Raw genomic sequence first — 20,628 nt, forward strand, 5'->3', positions numbered from 1 at the left:
ATAGCACAGGCCAAACTATCATCTTCTAGATCAGTTCTATCTTGCAATATGGTAGCAAATGTATCTTGGCTTGGTGGCCCAGAGAATGAACCATCATTAGATTTTTATCAAAACTTCAATAAAAAAGCAATAACCTCTAGCTAGGATCACAAAAGCTGTAAGAATTTTGTAAATCCTGATCTTTTAACAAGAGAACCGGCCATTCCCTTCCTATCGAAGTCTCTGTGTACTGGAATACTGCTGTGGTTTAATTCTCATGGCCCGAGCCTCTGCTAAGTAGCAGATCAGAACTTTAAGGAAATATGACCAGAACTCAGTAGTTCCAACCCAATTAGCTTTATGGCACGGACATATATACGCAAAGTAAGACACATAATCCACTGCTGCAAAACCACAGGCGGGATCATCTTTACCTTAGATTGCTCTATCACCATTTCCAACTACATTATACTCTACTGGCAGAGTCGACTCACAAGAAGTCTGCATGTTATCATAGCAGTTAGCATGGTGCTACTACAACTTGGGGTGTTTCAGAGTTCAATTCCAGTGCCATCTACAAGGATTTTGTATGTTTTCCCCATGAACCATGTGGGTTTCCTCCCATAGTCCAAAGCAGTTAGTAGGTTAATTGTAAATTGTCCTGTGATTAGGCTAGTGTTAATAATTAAGCTGCTGGGCTGTGCGGCTTGTTAGGCCAGAAGGGCCTGTTCCACACTGTATATCAAAATAAAAATTAATAAAGTGGAACTTAGTCTTGTGGATTTAAAGTTGCCTGGTCATATACCCTGCATTACAAAAAATTATAGGTTTGCGTTTAGTAAGGCCATGAAAACTTCCGTCTGATTTTCAGCTCATACTTTGCTCTCAGTTAATGAATTGGTACCTTGCTATGTCAAAAAAACACAAAGTACTGAAGGAGCCAGGAATACTGTCAACAACAGCAGAATGATATGTTATTCTATTTAATGTATTTTGCTATTACATATTTATCCAGTTGGAAAATGCAATGGGAGCATACAGAAATATATTCTACAAGAGAAATCAGGAGAAGTTTCAATAGTGCATACAGGCTTTAGACATTTCTAAATGTTCCCACAATAGAGAATGCCCCAGGGAATAAATATCAGTGTACATACATAGTTCTATAGTTTGATTGTTTTCAAAAGTGAAACCAGAGCTGCTTTCATTAACTGGCAAAGAGGTTTAATTTATTCCTATACTGTGTTTTGAAAAATGTTTTTTAAGGAAAATTCATTACTTTTATCATTAAAATTTAGCATGCTGAATGTTGTAAAAATTGCCTCGAAGGTGATGTATGCAGTAGACACACTAAATTAGCCAGTAGATGATCACTATGGCTAAACCTAGCATTATTTCCCCACTGGGAACAGTATTCCAGGTGGTAATAAGCTTGTGTGAAAGTATTTGTTGCTGGCTGAAATTCTCTTCCAAGTGCAAATTCTGCTTCATTAACTTCACTATAATTTACAGTTCCATAATTGTGCCCATTGGAATTTCTATTGATTTAATACTCTTGGGCATAAAGCTACCCATTTTAACCTTTGGCTTATGCAAGAAAGCCTCTTTTGAAAAATCTGTAATCTGATAAATACAGCCAAGCCTCATTTTTTCCATCATCAAATTCCACTACCCTGTAATTTTGTTTTAAAGAGCATTGCCTAAAGTTTAAAGAATGCTTCCACTTTGTTGTCGGTCATTTAGTAGGAAAGCACAATGCTGAATCAAAAGCACAAGCTTGATAAACTGTATAATGTTCAGCCACTTTTGAGTTAAAGGCACTGGTTTCTCAGTTTACACTTATTTATATGAAGAATTGCAGAATTACACTTATATGAAGAAATATCTGTTCTGTGAAAAGTACACTTATTTACACTGTGGGGCAGTTGTAGTCATACCAAGCAGCAGACCTTGACTTTTTCTATGTCATTTACAGAGTATGAGTATTTTGTTAACCTTGGCCATAGATGCTAGTTGTCTGAAAAGGCAATAACTCACATTGCTCTCTGAAGTGATGAAAAATTTATCAGAGAATACAACCTAAAACTAGTTAATTCCACCAAGAACTGTTGCTTATTTCTAGTGTTTGGCCCCTGATTACTAACAGTTACGGTATTTTGGATTTTGTTTCATCAGTTCAAATAATTTCTAATCAATACTGCCTTCAGTGGGAAAATACTTAAATGTGCCTCTCTAGTGAAGCTGATTTCGACTAGTAGAAGTAGTAGAAGAAGTAGTGAGGGATCCCAATTTCCCTCAGGATCAATAAAATATGTCTGTCTGTCTAGAAGGTGCAGTAGCCAGGGCTGGATTTAGTGGTGCCAGGGCCCCTGGGCTGGAGGCCCTGATGGGCCCCTGCCAACACCGTAAAATGCTCCTGTACCGAGCAAAAAAAGGCAAGAACAAGAGCAAAGGTCGTACTGGTCTAAATATCAAAGCTGTGGACCAAGACATCAGTTGAGTACAATACATTGGCTATACACTTACAGGCCTTAAGAGAGAGGACAAAGAAATGCAGATTCTTAGTTTGAAGGACAGCATCTAAATCACTCAAAAACTGACCTAGGCTTAGCTGGCTTAGTAAAGTATGGTGTACCCAATCTTAAATCTTTATTTAGCTATTGCTGCACATACCATAGGCCTTATTTCTCAAACAATGACAAAGCATTTTTATCTAGGTATTTTTCTCAACCGTGTGTTCTGAGAAAGTAAAATGGAAATGAGAGACAAAAAGACCATCACTGAAGATGCGGCATGCAAAAAAAAAACACACAGCTGGTGGAAGGGGAATATAGGAGCCATTGCCTTGACATGCACTCACCATTTACGAGCTTGCATTTGAAGTGAAATTTGGAGAAAAAATGTCTCTGCTGTTTGTATACTCTTTCCGAAGCCTTGATATCCACATCCATATTCTGGCCGGGCTCTATCCCTTTCTTAGCCCAGTATGCTCGGACTGAATCATCTAACGTTTCCTTTCCCCAGCAAACAAGATGGGTGCTGTAAGGATCCTCGGTAGCGGTAACGTTAACATTAATGGCAGCCCGACTTGGTTGTTCGGAGGCCTCTGAGGTCGGGAATCCCAAAGTCATGCTCTCTGTCTCTTCAGCGTTAGCTGCTGGCTGTGGCAAGGACGGTGGTCCTGTGCTAACGCTGGTGCTAGCGCTAGCTGTTGAACAAGTCTCCATTTGTCCACTGGTCTCAGACTGTGACAACAGCGGTGGTACTGCTGCGTCATCGAGAACAGGTTTAAAAAATTCTATCAATTTCAATGTCTTTTTTAATCCTTCTTTCTCACGGTCCTCTTTTTCTTGTTTCTTTTTTTAATTTCTGTGCTCCACTCTCGTATTTTTTTTTTGTCCGCCATGATGATAGCTACTTATTTTGGACCCCTCTGCAGCTCTGGCCCCTGGGCTGCAGCCCAGCCTAGCCCTGCCTAAAGACCAGCCCTGGCAGCAGCCATTTAATTATAAATAGTAACTAAGAAGCTAATTATGTATGTTCTTGCATTGCATTAATGATGGTATCCACCCTACTAAGTAAAGTGCAAAATCACTTGTCAGCTGGCAGCACAGTTGTATAATATAAATATTTTTTCAATGTGTATGGCAGAAGGTATTTTTGCTTTTTTGGAATTTAGAGTTGGATAGGGTGGGGTGAGGGAACAGGCATGGAGATATTGGCCTTGGGACCTGGAGACATAAGGACTTGGATCATCATCTTCTCAGCTATATTTCACAGTTGCATTCCTTCTGAAGACTCTTCCTTGATAGTGATGAAAGAATTCGAGTCTTCAGCTAGATGGTTCTGACAGATTTATTGCCAACTATTGCTTGAATATTCTTCCAATTAAAACACACCTCTGTTTGCGAAGGAGATTCCTTGAATTCCTTGAATAAGGTGGTCAGTTTTTGTCTGCGTGATTTGGTACAATTGAGTAGCTTGTTAAGATTGCTTCAAAGGTCAATTGAATCAGTTATATCTGGGAAGTAAGTAATGTTAAGAGGGAACAATTGCAAGCAAATGAAACTTAACTTTGACCAGGTTATCATGAAAATTTTCCATGTTCTTCAAATCCCCTCCATTTGCAGTGTAAAGGCCTCCAACCTGATCTTACCTACCCATTCATCTGAGGTCAGTCTTTCTATATGATAGACTTCACTTAAGACTCTTCATACACTTCAGTTCATTAAGGTTGTTACTGAATTCTATTTCATTCCAAATCCCACTGGCCAACTCTGCTGTTGTTAACCACTATTGGCTTCTGTGGCTTAAATAGGTAACTCTACACCTTGTACTTACAGCCTTCCTGATAGTGTCACTTCCAGTTCTACACTTAATCTCTCACAGGAGCTTTGTTCCAACTTCAACTTCTTGTTCACAGTCCATCCCCTCTGTACTTTCACTGTTCTGAGCAATTTAAGTCTCACATTCCAGAAATACCTTCACCACTAGCTGTAATGTTGCTTACAATATAGGCTTAAAGACATTTCTTAGGCAAAAGGTTACAGTAAATATTATCTTTTTGACCTTTATTGTACTGTGCAGATACTATCTTGTTAGAACTCCCTGTTCTTTCTGCTGAAGTGAAAGGAAGCCATGATGGTGTTTTGAAGAGACGAGGAAATATCTATTATGAATTAGAATATAGAAAGAAGATAGAGAGCCTAATGGTATGGTGTCATTATAACTGCCTTTCCCTAATGTCGGCAAAACAATGGAGCTGGTCATTGACTTTAGGTAGCAGGGCAGAGCACACTCTCCCCATGTATCAGTGCTGTTAAAGTGAAGATAGTTGTGAGTTTAAATTCCCAGGTGTGAACACCACCCATAGCTTGTCCTGATCCAATCACTAGACGATGAGACCGTGAAAGCACACCACTGCCTCTCATTCCTCAGAAAGCTTAAAAAATATTCAACACCTTTCTGTGTCCTTCACTATTTTTTATTGATGCCTCCTATCCTATCTGGATGCATCACAGCTGGTGCAAGAAGTTACAGAGCATTGTGGATGCAGCGTAGCACATCCGAGAAACCAGCCTCCCCTCGATGCATGCATTTCCCTGTTCCTTGGAAAAGCAGCCAATATAATCAAAGACTTCTACCACCTGAGGCATTCTCTCTTTCCCACCCCCTCCTCGTTCTTTCGGGAAAGATACAAAAGCTTGAAAACGCACATCACTAGGTTAAAGAATAGCTTCTGTCCTGCTGTTATAAAACGATTAAATGGATTTCTTGTACGTAAATGATGAATTTTTGAGCTCACTGGCTACCGTTTCATGGCTCTTGCACCTTATTGTCTACCTGCACTGCCCTTTCACTGTGAGTGTAACACTATTGTGACTGCTTTTCCCTTGCACTGCCTTAATGTACTAACATTTTAAAATTATATATGTGGATGGCATGAAGAACTGTATTTATATCAGTACATGTAACAATAATAGACTAATACCAATATGGTTGTATTTCAATCACCTTTGGAGTATTCAATGTTAAAGCACTTCTGGATGTCGTGAAATTTTAAAAGATGGGGATTCTTCTTTATTTCTGAACTTAGGAACTTTTCTATTTTTTGAAAGCTTTGTGTGTTTGCTGCTGGTAGTAATATTGTTACTTGGAGACTAAAATGGACAGATATTAACGTATGCCAAATGTAAATGCGTAGGAGACCAGCAGTACTGTCATTTGAAGGAGCAGAGCATAAAATGTTTTTTGTCTTCTGACAGTTCCACTTCTTTCAGCAGGCTGTAACATCAGAGTGTTTCTGTTGTAAAATATCTTCAAGTTCTATGTTCACTGCTACAGAGCTGTTACAATGCAAGTCAAAATAAGAACTCAAAACACAAGTCGGCAGCTAGACCACTCATGCCTGCTCTGTTCACTCTGTAAAGTCATGGCTGATCTTTTCCCTGCTCCCTGCCTCTTTCTGCGCTAACCCAATATGTTTGATTCGGTTTTTATGCAAAAATCTATTGAATCTATTTAGCAAAAATAGAAGTCACTGCTGTTTAAATAATTGGCTTTTTAAATGTATTGATTTGTTTTAGTTAGTTTTATTGTCAGCTCAGGCTTGGTATACAGCAGTGCTGAGCCCTGGACTGAAGCGACTTAACATCTTTTATGCTTTGTTGGTTACATTTGAAGTACATAACTTGTACTTTGGTAAATTAAGGTTGACTGAGAAAGACATTTATGCAGTTGGATGCACCAGGCCAACTGCAGAATTGTTTTTGCCCCTTTACTTTCCTCTATAGGGGCACTTGCTTAGAGATTGGATTTTGCCTGTTTGATGATGTTGTCAAATCAGCTTCCCACAAAAATAATCATCCAGAAAATAATATCTACAATGTGACCCGCTCTCAACAAGATCACATTCACCTTGGCACAGCTGCCAACAGTTTGCGATGCAATAATCATGAAAGGGCATCTGCCCCTCGAGGCATATACTCTGTAGTAGCCAGATCATCAGCAATGCATTAAATGGCTGCCATGGAAACAAAAAACTCTGCAGGGGCGAAGAGAAGAAGTCCCCAGATTGAAGGTAACAGGAATAGGTGAAAGCACATTAGTGAAATATGATATGATTGCCTAGGGAACATCAAAGTCAAAGAAAAATTGATTGTCGAGGTATGTACAGTGGCATGCAAAAGTTTGGGCACCCCTGGTCAAAATTTCTGTTACTGTGAATAGCTAAGCGAGTAAAAGATGACCTGATTTCAAAAAGGCATAAAGTTAAAGATGACACATTTCTTTAATATTTTAAGCAAGATTACTTTTTTATTTCCATCTTTTACAGTTTCAAAATAACAAAAAAGGAAAAGGGCCCGAAGCAAAAGTTTGGGCACTCTGCATGGTCAGTACTTAGTAACACCTCCTTTGGCAAGTATCACAGCTTGTAAACATTTACTGTAGCCAGCTAGAGTCTTTCAATTCTTGTTTGGGGGATTTTCGCCCATTCTTCCTTGCAAAAGGCTTCCAGTTCTGTGAGATTCTTGGGCTGTCTTGCATGCACTGCTCTTTTGAGGTCTATCCACAGATTTTTGATGATGTTTAGTTCGGGGGAATGTGAGGGCCATGGCAAAACCTTTAGCTTGTGCCTCTTGGGGTAGTCCATTGTGGATTTTGAGGTGTGTTTAGGATCATTATCCTGTTGTAGAAGCCATCCTCTTTTCAACTTCAGCTTTTTTACAGATGGTGTGATGTTTGCTTCCAGAATTTGCTGGTATTTAATTGAATTCATTCTTCCCTCTACCAGTGAATTGTTCCCCGTGCCATTGGCTGCAACACAAGCCCAAAGCATGATCAATCTACCCCTGTGCTTAACTGTTGGAGAGGTGTTCTTTTCATGAAATTCTGCACCCTTTTTTCTCCACACATACTGTTACGAATGTGCTACAACTCTGAGGGGCCGAAGGGTACAAAGTAGCCCCCTCCTTTTTAAGAATCGCAAGATTGCTATTAATTCAGGTCTGGGGACCCAGGAAATGAGAGAGAGAATCCTCAAGGGTTTGGAATGTGTGTCCTGCCCTCAAAGAGACAAAGCCACGGATACCGGCCATTGTCTCTTGGAGACGGAATTGTGTATTGAGTACTGTACTATTCATTGAAACCCTCAGGGAATGACCAGAGTGGGCTGGTTGAGGGATTGCATCATCCCAACCTGATTGACATCTGAGACTCCGTGAGTAAGGATAAAAGAGGGTCTGAGGAACAACCCCTTCAGACGCACCAGGAGAAACGCTAGAAATCCCGTGACAGCGTTTAATAGCGACAGCCGGTGGAGGCCCGTGTGCGTCCTTTTCCATTTGCCTTGGAATTGGCGGGACCGACCACGGAAGAACAGCTTAGCTAAAAGGAAGAGGTCACCAATGAAATTTCGAAGGATCGACATCATAATAAAGGAAAATCTGGCAAGTTCCAAAATATCTCTCTCCCTCTCTCCCTCTCTCCCTCTCTCCCTCTCCCTCTCCCTCTCCCTCTCCCTCTCCCTCTCCCTCTCCCTCTCCCTCTCCCTCTCCCTCTCCCTCTCCCTCTCCCTCTCCCTCTCCCTCTCCCTCTCCCTCTCCCTCTCCCTCTCCCCCTCCCCCCTCCCCCTCCCCCTCCCCCTCCCTCCAACAATTGAAAACCCAGCGGTCCCCAAAGGCGGAAGCCTGCCTGAACTGAATGACCTTTATATTGCCATCGAACAATACATTATCCCCTAGACAACGATAGAGCTTATTTCTTATTGATTCTTATTATACCCGCACGTTTAGAGTTAGTATTGACAACGTATATTATCTGTATGTTTGCATTGATATTATTCTTGTGTATTTTTACCAATAAATACTGTTAAAAATAGTACCATCAGACTTCAACAGACCTCTCTATCTTTGCTGGTAAGTGACCCAGTTACAGGGTACGTAACAATACTTTTGCTCAGTGCGGCCAAAAAGTTCTTTGTTAATTTCATCAGTCCACAGGACTTGTTTCCAAAATGCATCAGGCTTGTTTAGGTGTTCCTTTGCAAACTTCTGACGCTGAATTTTGTGGTGAGGATGCAGGAAAGGTTTTCTTCTGATGACTCTTTTATGAAGGTCATATTTGTGCAGGTGTCACTACACAGTATAACAGTGCACCACCACTCCAGAGTCTGCTAAATCTTCCTGAAGATGTTTTGCAGTCAAATGGGGGTTTTGATTTGCTTTTCTAGCAATCCTACGAGCAGTTCTCTCAGAAAGTTTTCTTGGTCTTCCAGACTTCAACTTGACCTCCACCATTCCTGTTATCTGCCATTTCTTAATTACATTATGAACTGAGGAAACGGCTACCTGAAAACGCTTTGCTATCATAGCTTTCTCCTGCTTTGTGGGCATCATTTATTTTAATTTTCATAGTGCTAGGCAGCTGTTTAGAGGACTCCATGGCTGCTGATTGTTGGGACAAGGTTTGAGGAGTCAAGCTTTTTATAAAGCTTTGAAATTTGCATCACCTGGCCTTTCCAGGTGACTGATGACTGTGACAAGCCATAGCCCTATCAAGCTAATTAAGGTCTGAGACCTTGGTAAAAGTTATCTGAGAGCTCAAATCTCTTGGGGGAGGGGGGGCCCAAACTTTTGTATGGTGCTCCTTTCCTTTTTTCCCCCACTCTAAAATTTTCTGAAGGACTTGGCAGACATAATTCTCAAGCACGCAGGTAACAGCACCTTTAAGCGGATGAATCTTCATCGCCATGACCAGAAACGAGGCGAGAGGTGGGGGACTCCAAGCCAAGCTGAAACATACAGGATTGAGACCTCCTATACCCCAGCATCTTGTTAGCAAATGTGCAGTCGCTGAAAAACAAAACTGATTACAAGATTGCCATATTGGACAGAAATGAGAAACTGTAGAGTTCTATGTGTAATTTAAACATTGCTTAATGCCAGACATGATGATCAGTCCTGAAGACTTCTTGATTCACAGGATGGACAAAACTCCCTGAATCAAAACAAAACGAAAGGAGGAGGTGTGTGATTCATGATAAACTCACAGCGATACTCTGGTGTGGTGGTTTTGTTGAACTCTTGTTTCCTTGAACTTGAACACCTAACAATCAAATGCCATCCATTCTCTTTACCTAGGGAGCTCTCCTTCATAATCCTGACTGCAGTTTACGTGCTACCAGCAACCAAGTATAATCAAGCGCATTGAGGTATTACATGATGCCATCTCTGAGCAAGAAACAGTCCATCCTTACTCATTTCACATCATGGTTGGGGACTTCAATCTGACTTGTCTGAAGAAAACCCTGCCCATTTACCATCAGCATATAACCAGTAGTACCAGAGTTCTCAACATACTAGACCACTGTTTTCCTAATGTAAGGAATGCCTGCAGTTGGAAACTCAGACCACGTTTTGGTAAATCTGATCACGTAGCTGTCCTTGGCCTCTGCCCCCATGCAGATAGGAGAAAGAGCAAAGCTCCAGAGATTAAGACAACCAAGAGGTGGTCATGCCAGACAGAGGAGCACCTACAGGATTGCTTCGAATTGGTGGACAGGACCATGTCCAAGGACTCTTCTGTGGATCTGAATGAACACACCATGGCTGTCACAGACTTTATTAAAACAGTTGTAGATGCTTGTGTCCCCCATAAAATCATTCAGAGTCTTCCCCAACCAGAAGCCCTGGATGAACCATGTGATCTGCAAACTGCCGAGGAGCAGGTCGGAGGCATTCAAGTCTGGTGATCAAGAAAGTTACAAGAGGTCCAAGTACAATTTCCGGAAAACGATCTCATGGGTGAAGTGGCAATTCCAGACTAAACTTGAATCAATGAAAGTTGCTCAACAGCTGTGGCAGGGCTTTGCTTCAATATGAGCTCAATGCCTTCAATGCTTGCTTTGACCTCCAAAACATGGAACCAATACGAACCCGCAGCCCCTGATAATCCTGTTATGTCAGTCTCTGAGGCCAATTTGTGAGCAGCCTTCAGGATGGTGAACCCACAAATGGATCTGGCCCAAATGGGGTACCCGGTCAAGTACTAAAGACCTGTGCTGATCAACTGGCTGAAGTGTTTACTAAAATTTTTAACTTCTTGCTTCCACAGTCTGAGCTACCCACCTGCTTCAAGTGGACTTCACTTATACCGGTGTCTAAGAAGAACATGGTAACCTGCCTCAATGACTATCATCCAGTAGGACTTAAATCCACAATCCTGAAGTGTTTTGAGAGGCTGGTACTGAAACATATCAACTCCTGCCTGAGAAGCGACTTGGATCCACTCCAATTTGCCTACTGGAACAACAGGTCCATAGCAGATGCCATCTCAGTAGCTTTTCACTCAACCCTGTAATATCTGTACAGCAAAAATGTATCCATCAGGATGCTGTCAGCTCAGCATTTAATACCATCATCCCTTCAAAGCTAATCAATAAGCTTTCAGACCTTGGCCTCAATAATTCCTTGTACAATTGGATCCTCGATTTCCTCATTTGCAGGCCCCTGTCAGTTCAAATTTGCAACATTTCCTTCACAATCTCCATCAGCACAAGTGCACCACAAGGCCATTGGCTTAGCCCCCTGCTGTACTCGCTGTACACCTACGACTGTGTGGTTCTCAGCTCTGATACCATATCTAAGTTTCCTGATGATACCATTGCTGCAGGCAGAATCAAAGGTGGTAATGAATCAGCATATAGGAGGAAGATTGCAAATCTGGCTGAGTGGTGCTGCAACAACAGTCTCTTAATGTCAGCAAGACCAAGGAATTGATTATTGACTTCAGGAGAAGGAAACCAGAGGTTCATGAGCCAGTGCGCATGGAACAGGGATGGAGAGGGTCAGCAACTTTAATTCCTCGATGTTTCGGAGAACTTGTCCTGGGCCCAGCACATAAGTGCAATAACGAAGAAAACTCAGCAGTGCCTCTACTTCCGTAGGAGTGTGGGATGATTTGGCATGACATCTAAAACTTTGACAAACTCCTATCGATATGTGGAGGAGAGTATATTAACTGGATGCATAACAGCCTGGTATGAAAGCCCTTGAATGAAAAATCCTACAAAATGTAGTGGACACGGCTCAGTCCATCACAGGTAAAGTACTCCCCACCATCCAGAACACCAACAAGGAGCTTTGTAGCAGGAAAGCAGGATTCATCATCAGGGACCACCACCACTCAGGTCATGCTCTCTTCTTGCTGTTGCCATCAGGAAGAAGATACAAGAGCTTCATCCCTTAAGCTGTTAAACTAAAGGGGATAACTTCACTTGCCCTATCATTGGAATGTTCTCACAACCTATGGACTGGCTTTTCAGGATACTTCCTCTCATTTTCTTGATATTTATTGCTTATTTATTTCTATTATTATTTCTTTCCTTTTGTATTTGCACAAATTGGTGTTTTTTGCAAGTTAAATGCCAGCTGTTGGTGTGGCCTTTCATTGATTCTATTATGGTTATCATTTTATTGCGGACTTATTGAGTATGCACACAAGAAAATGAATCGCAGGGTTGTATATGGTGACATATGTACTTTGATAATACAATTGCTTTGAACCTTGAAATACCATAGAATTCATGAAAAAACTATACAGAAACTAAGACTGATAAACTACCAGTGTGCCAAAGAAGACATGGTGCAAATAAAGTAAAATACTGAGAACATGAGACAACAATGATCAAATCCTGTTGTTACAACCTTATTGACTGAAATGTTGCTCTTTTGCTGCTGATATATCACCACTTGTACTGCATTATGAACCTTGAATTGATCATTTGGTGAAGTGGCTTAAAATGAAGTTTCACCTGGTGTTTCAAGCAGTATTTCTCAATGCTAAATGATTGTGGATTCCATTGGCTTCTTATGCCCAGCTGATCTAAAAATGTACACTCAGTGGCCACTTTATTAGGCACAGGAGTGTACCTAATTAGGTGGCCACAGGAGTGGAACCCAGTGTGGTCTTCTGCTGCTGTAGCCCATCCACTTCAAGGTTTGACATGTTGTATGTTCAGAGATGCTGTTCTGCACACCACTGTTGTAACACGTGGTTATTGGAGTTACTGTTGCCTTCCTGTCATCTTGAACTAATCTGGCCATCCTCCTCTGACCTCTCTCATAAACATTGGGCTTTTTCGTCCAATGAGCTACCACTCACTGGATGTTTTGTCTTTTGTTTTTTTGCACCATTCTCTGTAATTCACTTGCGCGTGAATATCCCAGGAGATCAGCAGTTTCTGAAATATTCAAACTACCCTGTCTGGCACCAACAAGCATTCCACAGTCAAAATCACTTAGATCACTTTTCTTCCCCATTCTGTTGCTCAGACCCATTTGGTCTGAGCAACAACTGAACCTCTTGACCATGTTTATATGCCTTTATGCATTAAATTGCTGCCATATGATTGGCTAATTGTGTGCCTAATATAGTGGCCACTTAGTGGTGTATGTATTATGCTGAAGTCAGAATCGTGAAATCAGATATATCACATTAGAAAACAGATTTTTTAGCAACCCATTTGAAGTTACTACCATTAAGAGAGTTCTACACTGCCGTTTATTTTCCCTTTTTCATAATTTGTTTCATAAGTATTAATTTGGAATAGGTTTAAGGCAGTGATAAAACTAACTTAAGTATTCTCTGATTGGTTGCAGGCACAACACAAAGATCGTTTCATCCAAGAACGCTATGGAAAGTATGACATCAGTGACCCATTCCTTGCTCTGCAAAGGGACTGCGAATCAATCCGTGACGGGAATTGTGTTGATAAGCAACCAGTGTGCACCAACCCATTATCCGTGCTTAAAGTAGTGATGACGCAATGCAAGAAGATGCAAGACAGAATGCTAGCCCAGTTGGCTGCTGCAGAGAGCAGGCACAGAAAGGTATTATAAAATGTTATATTACATGATGCCTCAGGTCACAGGTTGTTCTCAATTGGAGGAACTTCATGGGTTAATGCATTAACTAATCCATGCATAATGCATAAAACTTCTATTAGGTCTTTCAGAGAGATGGCATAGCCAGATTGCGCTCAATATCCTCTTCTACTGTAAGCTTCTATGACGTTTACATTTCCTTGTCATTCTCCTTCAGAAATATAATTGTATTTGGTATTAGGTCAACAGCATGTGGAAATTAACTCATAGAACAGGATGTTCTAAGAAGTTTATGTTCTTCATTATTATGTCCTCATGTATTTCCTTGGCGTGTCATAGTACTGGACAACAAGTGACTTATTCTCAACTTCTTGCCTTCATCACTCCATGTAGTTTGCCTGAAAGCTTGGGCAGGTGGAGAGACTGGCTGCTCATATATTATTTTTGTGATATTCTTGATAACTTGTACTGTGAATCAGCAAGCATCGGCTACAAATAACTTCTCCAAACCCACTGGACACATTAAGTCAATAGCAATTTCAGAATATAATTACCTAAAACGTGGGATGTCAGTGTTGGACATGTTAACTCGTTGACACAGCTGGCATCAGGATACTGCTAGCATAATCAAAGCAATTGAATTGCCAGTGTGACAACTCAAGTGATCTTTCTGCAACATTTTTCCATGTCTTCCTTTGAAAATGCCTGAACTGAAAGACACAGAGCACGGTCCTGCTGATGAATACCACACAAGAGAGTAAAACATGGAACATAGGATTGAATTCTCCATGTACATAACTAACATGATAAATGTTTTCTGTGGCCTAAGGACACACTAAAGCAATGCACAAAAGTAAAGTATTTTTGAAGCTCAGTCGTTGCTGAACAGTGGAGCAAAGTAGTAGCAAATTAGCCAAAAGCGACATTCTTCAGGCAGTATTGCTGTTGGCACATTCACTACATTAAGGAATAAAGTTGGCTGGAATATTGGGAGAGCTTCCCAGAGTTATCTTCGGATCTTCTCATATTGGTCCAATGCCCTTATGTGATCTGTATACATTTGAATTCATTCAACTGTATAAATATAATTAAATCCACTTGTACAGTTCCCTACGTTGGTTTATGCTATGTTGATTTATGTAGGTAATTTCTATATTTTAAGAGTTTTAGATGTTTACAGTAATTTCAACTTCAAAGGAAGAGCAGAAATTCAATATAATGATTAAAACAAAAAAATTCTTGTCTCTTTAATAACATAGTGCCAGTTTCATAGCCATTCTCCAATAAATGGCATACCTGATTCATTCACTGTAAATAGCATAACCCAAAAGATCACATAACTTACCACATAATGCTGACGGTGGAGATTACAATTCTGGATGTGGATTAACCCCAGAGGACTGCACTAAAATATATAGATGTACTGTACATGTTTAACCAGCCGTTCTGTTATCTATGAATCAAGCTATTGACAGTGTTAATGAGATGGAGAATGCCTCCAGATGGAATTTAAGTTTAATTACCTACAGCAATTGTGCTTCAAGGCAGAGTTGACCCAGATCCCAATAAGAGAACACTAGACAAATTTTCTTTTAAGTAATTCTGTATTATATTTATTATTTTTGCAGGCATAGTCAGGAAATCTAAGGCATCTGTTTGGCCTTGGGGTATTGAAATTAATACTCTGCAGGCTAACTGCCTCCTAAGGATCTTCTCTACCCTCCAAAAAAACTTCTGCTCAAACTGGAATGACAGCCATTCAGCCCCAAATCAAATTAGATGATTGATCTGTTACCTTGCTACCTGCCTGGTTTCATGGTCTATCTTACTGTTTCCTAATTAAAAATTCCAACAATCTTAGTTTTTTAAATTGTTTTAGATTTGTACAGTCCTTGCCATTGCCTCTAATTTGTAATGGCTTTTTTATATTGGACTCTTCTAACAGAGGAACTATTTCTCTTCATCTATAATATGAATTATTTTAATCATTCCTGGATAAATATTCAATCCTCTTCACATATGAGACCAATTCCTGGTTTTGTTTTTGGGCTACATATCTGATATTCACAAACTTAAAAGTCATGATGCCATTTGGAGAGATGTACCTAAAACATTCCAAATGGAACTTAACTAAGAATTTTATAACGCTTAGGGAATATAAAATCTAGAGACCAAGAGTAGATTTACCTTTTTAAAGTCCACTTCTATACTTGAAGTCCAAAAAAATGTCTGCTACTCCAGGTTTCCTACTGTTTTTAAAAAAAAAACTTATTTAAATTGCTTGTAACTTGTCCGTAATTGTCCAGTTATTTTCCCACCTTGTTTTCTTTTCATTTGAGCAAATTTACTTTTTTTTGATTTGCCCAAACACAACCTATTCTGCTTGTTACTCCTCTCCACGCATCAGGCAGCAACCTTGCCATTTCTTTAGCATTTTGTCTTTTTATTTTGCGAGCTCAACTCTCAACCCACCATGGATGGAAAGTGTGTGAGCTGTCGGCCATATTTGAACCCAGGACCACTCACCTCAAAGTCTGATGCTGATGCCACTACACCATCTTCTGGCTTAACCTCTTCTGTAGCCATGAAAACACACTTCTTTTAGAAATGAGCGGAGAGTATTGTGTTGTCTTTGAGAACGATTGAATTACTTGGTATGACTCAACCTCTCAAGATCCCTTTCTGTAATGAAATATTTGATTGTTAATCACACCTTTCATTGATTAAGTTGTCATTTTACTCTGACAGTTCACTAGAAGAATCTTGCCTTTTGCCTCTTGTGACGCATTTATAATTAACCCGTAAGTGACCAATGCCAATCAGCTGATACAGTAATTAGATTTTACAAACATAAGGAAAACTGCAGATGCTGGAAATTCAAAGCAACACACACAAAATGCTGAAGGAACTCAGCAGATCAGGCAGCATCTATGGAAAAGAATAAACACAGTTGATGCTTTGGGCTGAGACCCTTCATCAGGGCATTTTACAATGTGTTTGCTGGACTTAAATTCTGCCTCTTCAATAGATATTGGCAGTGACTGGGTGTGTTTTAAAGATAAAATAAAACATGATTTACCTTAATACTGGAATTTACAATAAAATAAATATAGAATGCATTGTTCCTGAGTACTTGCATTCGTTTCACAAATTGTGGTAACTTCATCCGAAATGGTAATTAATAAATATTTTGCTTAACGTTTGAGTGTAATATTTATTATTAACTAAGCAGACATGATGTAATCTTCAGTAGCAGAGACAGCAGCAAGTCAGTTGTGTTAGTCACTGTCCCACATCTGTGAAACAGCTTGTGGCCAAAAAAAGCCCATCTGCACTCTGCTCAGCTCCTCCGACACCATAAGCAGCCCTAATGGAATAGCAATAGTATCCAGCTGAGTAGAAATTGGCCAATTTTAGTTTAAATTGGTTGTAAAAACTGCAATATAAGCAGCTTGCCAACAAGTGTGATTTGTCTATTTAGCTGCTTTTGAGGGATACATCAAAGAAATGAGAAACTCAAGGTTGTTCATTATTGTCAAGGCACAGAACAAGGTCACTGAGTCTGTGATGGCTCTCAGAACTTCACCATTGATCCTAAATCCCCAAAGAATTTCACTGTAAACCCTTCTCTCCATGGTGTGCATCAATTCCCCCAATTTTCCTACCATACACTTATACAGGAGATAATTTAGAGTAACTAATTAACCTACCAGTCAGTACATCTTTGAGGAAGAAACCAGAACACTGGGGGAAACTCACAAGGTTATAGTGAAAAAGTCCAGACTCTATATAGAAAGCACCATTTGAACCCAGATCACTGGAGCTGTTCACGTGCATGTCAGTGCAATATATTGAACGGTAGCTTTTCATAGTTGAAATTTATCCTTTTAACAAATGTACTGAATATGCGGAAGGAGGTACAGAAGCCTGAAGGCACATAGTCAGTGATTCAGGAACAGCTTCTTCACCTCTGCCATCAATTTCTAAATGGACATTACACCCTTGAACACTACCTCACTTCTGTTAAATTATTATTTCTGTTTTTGCACTGTTTTTAATTTAACTATTCAATGTAGATATACTTGCTGTAATTCATTTATTTTTTCTATATTTATCATGTATTTTATTGTACTGCTGCCACTAAGTTAACAAATTCAACAACGTATGCTGATGATATTAAACTTGATTCTGATCATGATATAACTGGGGAAAATGTGCCTAATGTTAGTGCTGTGGCAGTAGACTAAGTCAGGTAATAGTGTCTAATAAAAGCAATAGAAAAGTGTGGCACTGATGCAGCATGAGTTATCTTTCTGACAAATTGAGATGCTAGGCAGAGTGAAGGAGCTTTTCCTTATAACTAAACTCGGGAAAACTGACCTGCAACTTCAACCATTTTTCCACAATAGAGGGGAGATGAAAAAGAAAGTAGCAGGTTATTGGAATGTTAACCGTTCACTGGTCATAAGCACATGACGAGATTTGATTGCAATCATAATTACATTATGCATGGTTCCTTACTTAACTGGGTCATCAAAATTTATATCAACGTGCCCTGTAGATATCTAATTAAACCAAGGCTCTCTGTAAGATTTTGCCCTAAGCATTTGACTGATGTGTTTCCAACGTTTCAAAGGCATTTACTTGACTGAAAAGTATTTTCTAATATCCTGAAGTCATGAAAGTCATTTTAAAAATATAAATTATGTTTTGTAATGAATCACCTTTCTATTCTTAATGTTCACCCTACCATATTGCATTCAAGGGGTGTATATTTATATTAGTTTTACAAAATATAGCAGGGAACCAGTTACCGAATCAGTATTTGAAATGTTCATACAGATTTGTTAATGCAGTGACTATTGAAAATAGTTATGATATTATCGGGAGCCTTTTACAAAATGCAGGAATTAAAATTGGAAGATTCAATGAGGTTACTTTTTTTTGTGCTAGGTTATTCTGGACCTCGAAGAGGAGAGACGAAGACATGCCCAAGACACAGCTGAAGGTGACGACGTGACTTATATGCTGGAGAAAGAACGTGAACGACTCACACAACAGGTATAAAGAATTTTGCCCATTTTTTTTCCTTTGATCCAGTGGAATAAATCAGTTCTAAGAACAAAAACTTGTTTTTAAATTTTGTGTGCAGCTGAACCAGTAAGTCAAATTAGTTTGTTCCCAGTCACTGGGACCAACCTATTTATAACAATTCAGAAAGAGAATTGTAAGAGTGTCTTGTATGGCCCATGTAAAAAATATTCCAGAAAATTCAGTAATTATTCATCAAGTGAGACAGAATCAGTGAGAAAAGACTCATTTCATCTTTCAGGATGATGACCATCCATCAAATGGGAAAGGAATGGAGGGAAGCAATAAAAAAAGGTCTGCATTCCAAGGCAAATAACATGGGTGTAGGTTCTCAACAAGCAATGTATCTGTATCATAGTGTTCTTAAACAAATGACACAGGAGACCATTTGATCATCACATTCATTCTCACTCCAATAGAGCAATCCCACTAGTGCTATCCCTTCTCTCCTTACTTCTCAGTACCACTGCAACTTGGTGTCTTTCACACATGTCCAACAGCTGCCCACTCATTATGTGTATATTTATCCCAATTGCCTAGACTCAAGGGAAATTTAAAGTAGCCAGTTGACTTTTAAGCACGTCTTTATGGACGGGCAGAAAACAGAGCATCTAGATAAAAGCTGCACTGTACCAGAGGGACCATGCAAACTCCGTGCATACAGCATCTGAAGTCAGGATGGAATTTGCTTAACTGCATCCTGTGCTGTGGTTCTGCATTGATACACACTTAGATTACAATCTGTAATAGACCAGGAGAAATGAAAGGACAAAAAGTTCTTAAAACAGTGAAGGAGTGTTGTACTGGGATTTATTTATTTTTTATTATTGTTTTAAACTGTGGCTGGGAGAAGCAGAAATAATATCTGAAGTTACTGAAGGAAATACCATGAACAATGAATCAGAAATAATACTGGAAATGTTAATCACGTGAAATTATTGAAATTTCTGTCAAGCCTGGGATGTTGTAATATGCCTATCCAAAAATGAAGTTCTGCTCCTTGAACTCCTATTATGTTTAAATGAGCTATTGTGGAGGGGAAGGTCCGTGTGATAGTGGGAGGGAGAGTTAAGCTTGATGACAGGGTGGCCCATAAAGTCATATTCTGGTGCAGCAACTTACCAGCAATAGATGAAAGATTATGTCACCATCCTAAAATCTCCATTCAACCGATCTTTGCATGTCTGACGTCTAAACCAAATTGTAATTTGATCTTGAAAATTAAAGGTACTTCAAGCACAGGAGTTTCAACAAATAGAAAGAAAAACACCATACAGCTTGACTTAATACATTATATAGTATTTTCCATATAGAAAACTATCTCAAGACTTTTCTGGTGAGGTACTGGAGGATAAATTGACATCAAGCCCAAGAAGAATTTGAAAAGTGACCACTATCATTTTGCAGGAACCAGTAGCTATTGGAAGAGTCTAGAGGGCAAGGGGGAGAAACCTTTTTTAATAATAACATGCCATAGTTAACCAACATTAGGGAGTGTGACCTAGACGTTATTATCAAATACTTACAAATAACTTTTTAATATTTTTTTATGTGACCGTATGTGTGCTTGCTGTCGTGAATGTGCCATGTGTGTATGTTTTGCACCTTGGCCCCAGAGGAATGCTGTTTTGTTCGGCTGTATTCATGTACGGTTGAATGGTAATTAAACTTGGATTTGATTTGATTTAGTGTTGCTGTGAGCGCATTCGACTGGTTTCTACACCATCCCATCATATATCTTCACAGTGCTGTGGTTTGGCTTCACAGAGCTGCTGCCACAGTGGTACCTGCTCCGTTCCACTACAGTTAGCCATTTGCCTTAATCCAAGTGAGGAACACGGTAGTAATGACAGCCAAATTCTGTTGGAAAATCCTGATCAAAGTGCTGGTGTTGTTCCCTGTAAACGAGAGTAACTTCCGTATTTCTGTATGTGTGAGTGGAAGTCCTCAAGTTGCAGTGAGCTGTTTCTGCTGTTTTTCTTAACTAGGCCCTTGCTGAAACTCTCAAGTTCAATGATAATAAATTGCTGCAAGTTCTTACCCTATGGTGCTGAATACACAAAAAAAACAACCCACATCAGTAAAAGCAGGACTTTTGAAGAAGGAGGTTGTGGTGTAGGCTGGAGTTTAGCAGCAGAGTTTTGGATGTTCTTAACAGAACAGAGAAAGTATA

At 39.7% G+C, this 20,628-nt stretch overlaps 1 protein-coding gene across 2 annotated transcripts in view; it reads left to right on the top strand.

Annotated features, from left to right (window-relative positions):
• cttnbp2nlb (CTTNBP2 N-terminal like b) overlaps window positions 1-20,628 on the top strand; it is a 76,889-nt gene that overhangs the window by 35,872 nt on the left and 20,389 nt on the right. For both annotated transcript variants that reach the window (XM_073030597.1, XM_073030598.1), the window contains exons 3-4: window positions 13,140-13,370; window positions 18,318-18,425. In XM_073030597.1, coding sequence (XP_072886698.1) covers window positions 13,140-13,370; window positions 18,318-18,425 — 339 coding nt within the window. The remainder of the gene's footprint in view (window positions 1-13,139; window positions 13,371-18,317; window positions 18,426-20,628) is intronic.

This window comes from Hemitrygon akajei, chromosome 27, assembly GCF_048418815.1.
Source record: "Hemitrygon akajei chromosome 27, sHemAka1.3, whole genome shotgun sequence".
Classification (NCBI taxonomy): Eukaryota; Metazoa; Chordata; class Chondrichthyes; order Myliobatiformes; family Dasyatidae; genus Hemitrygon; species Hemitrygon akajei.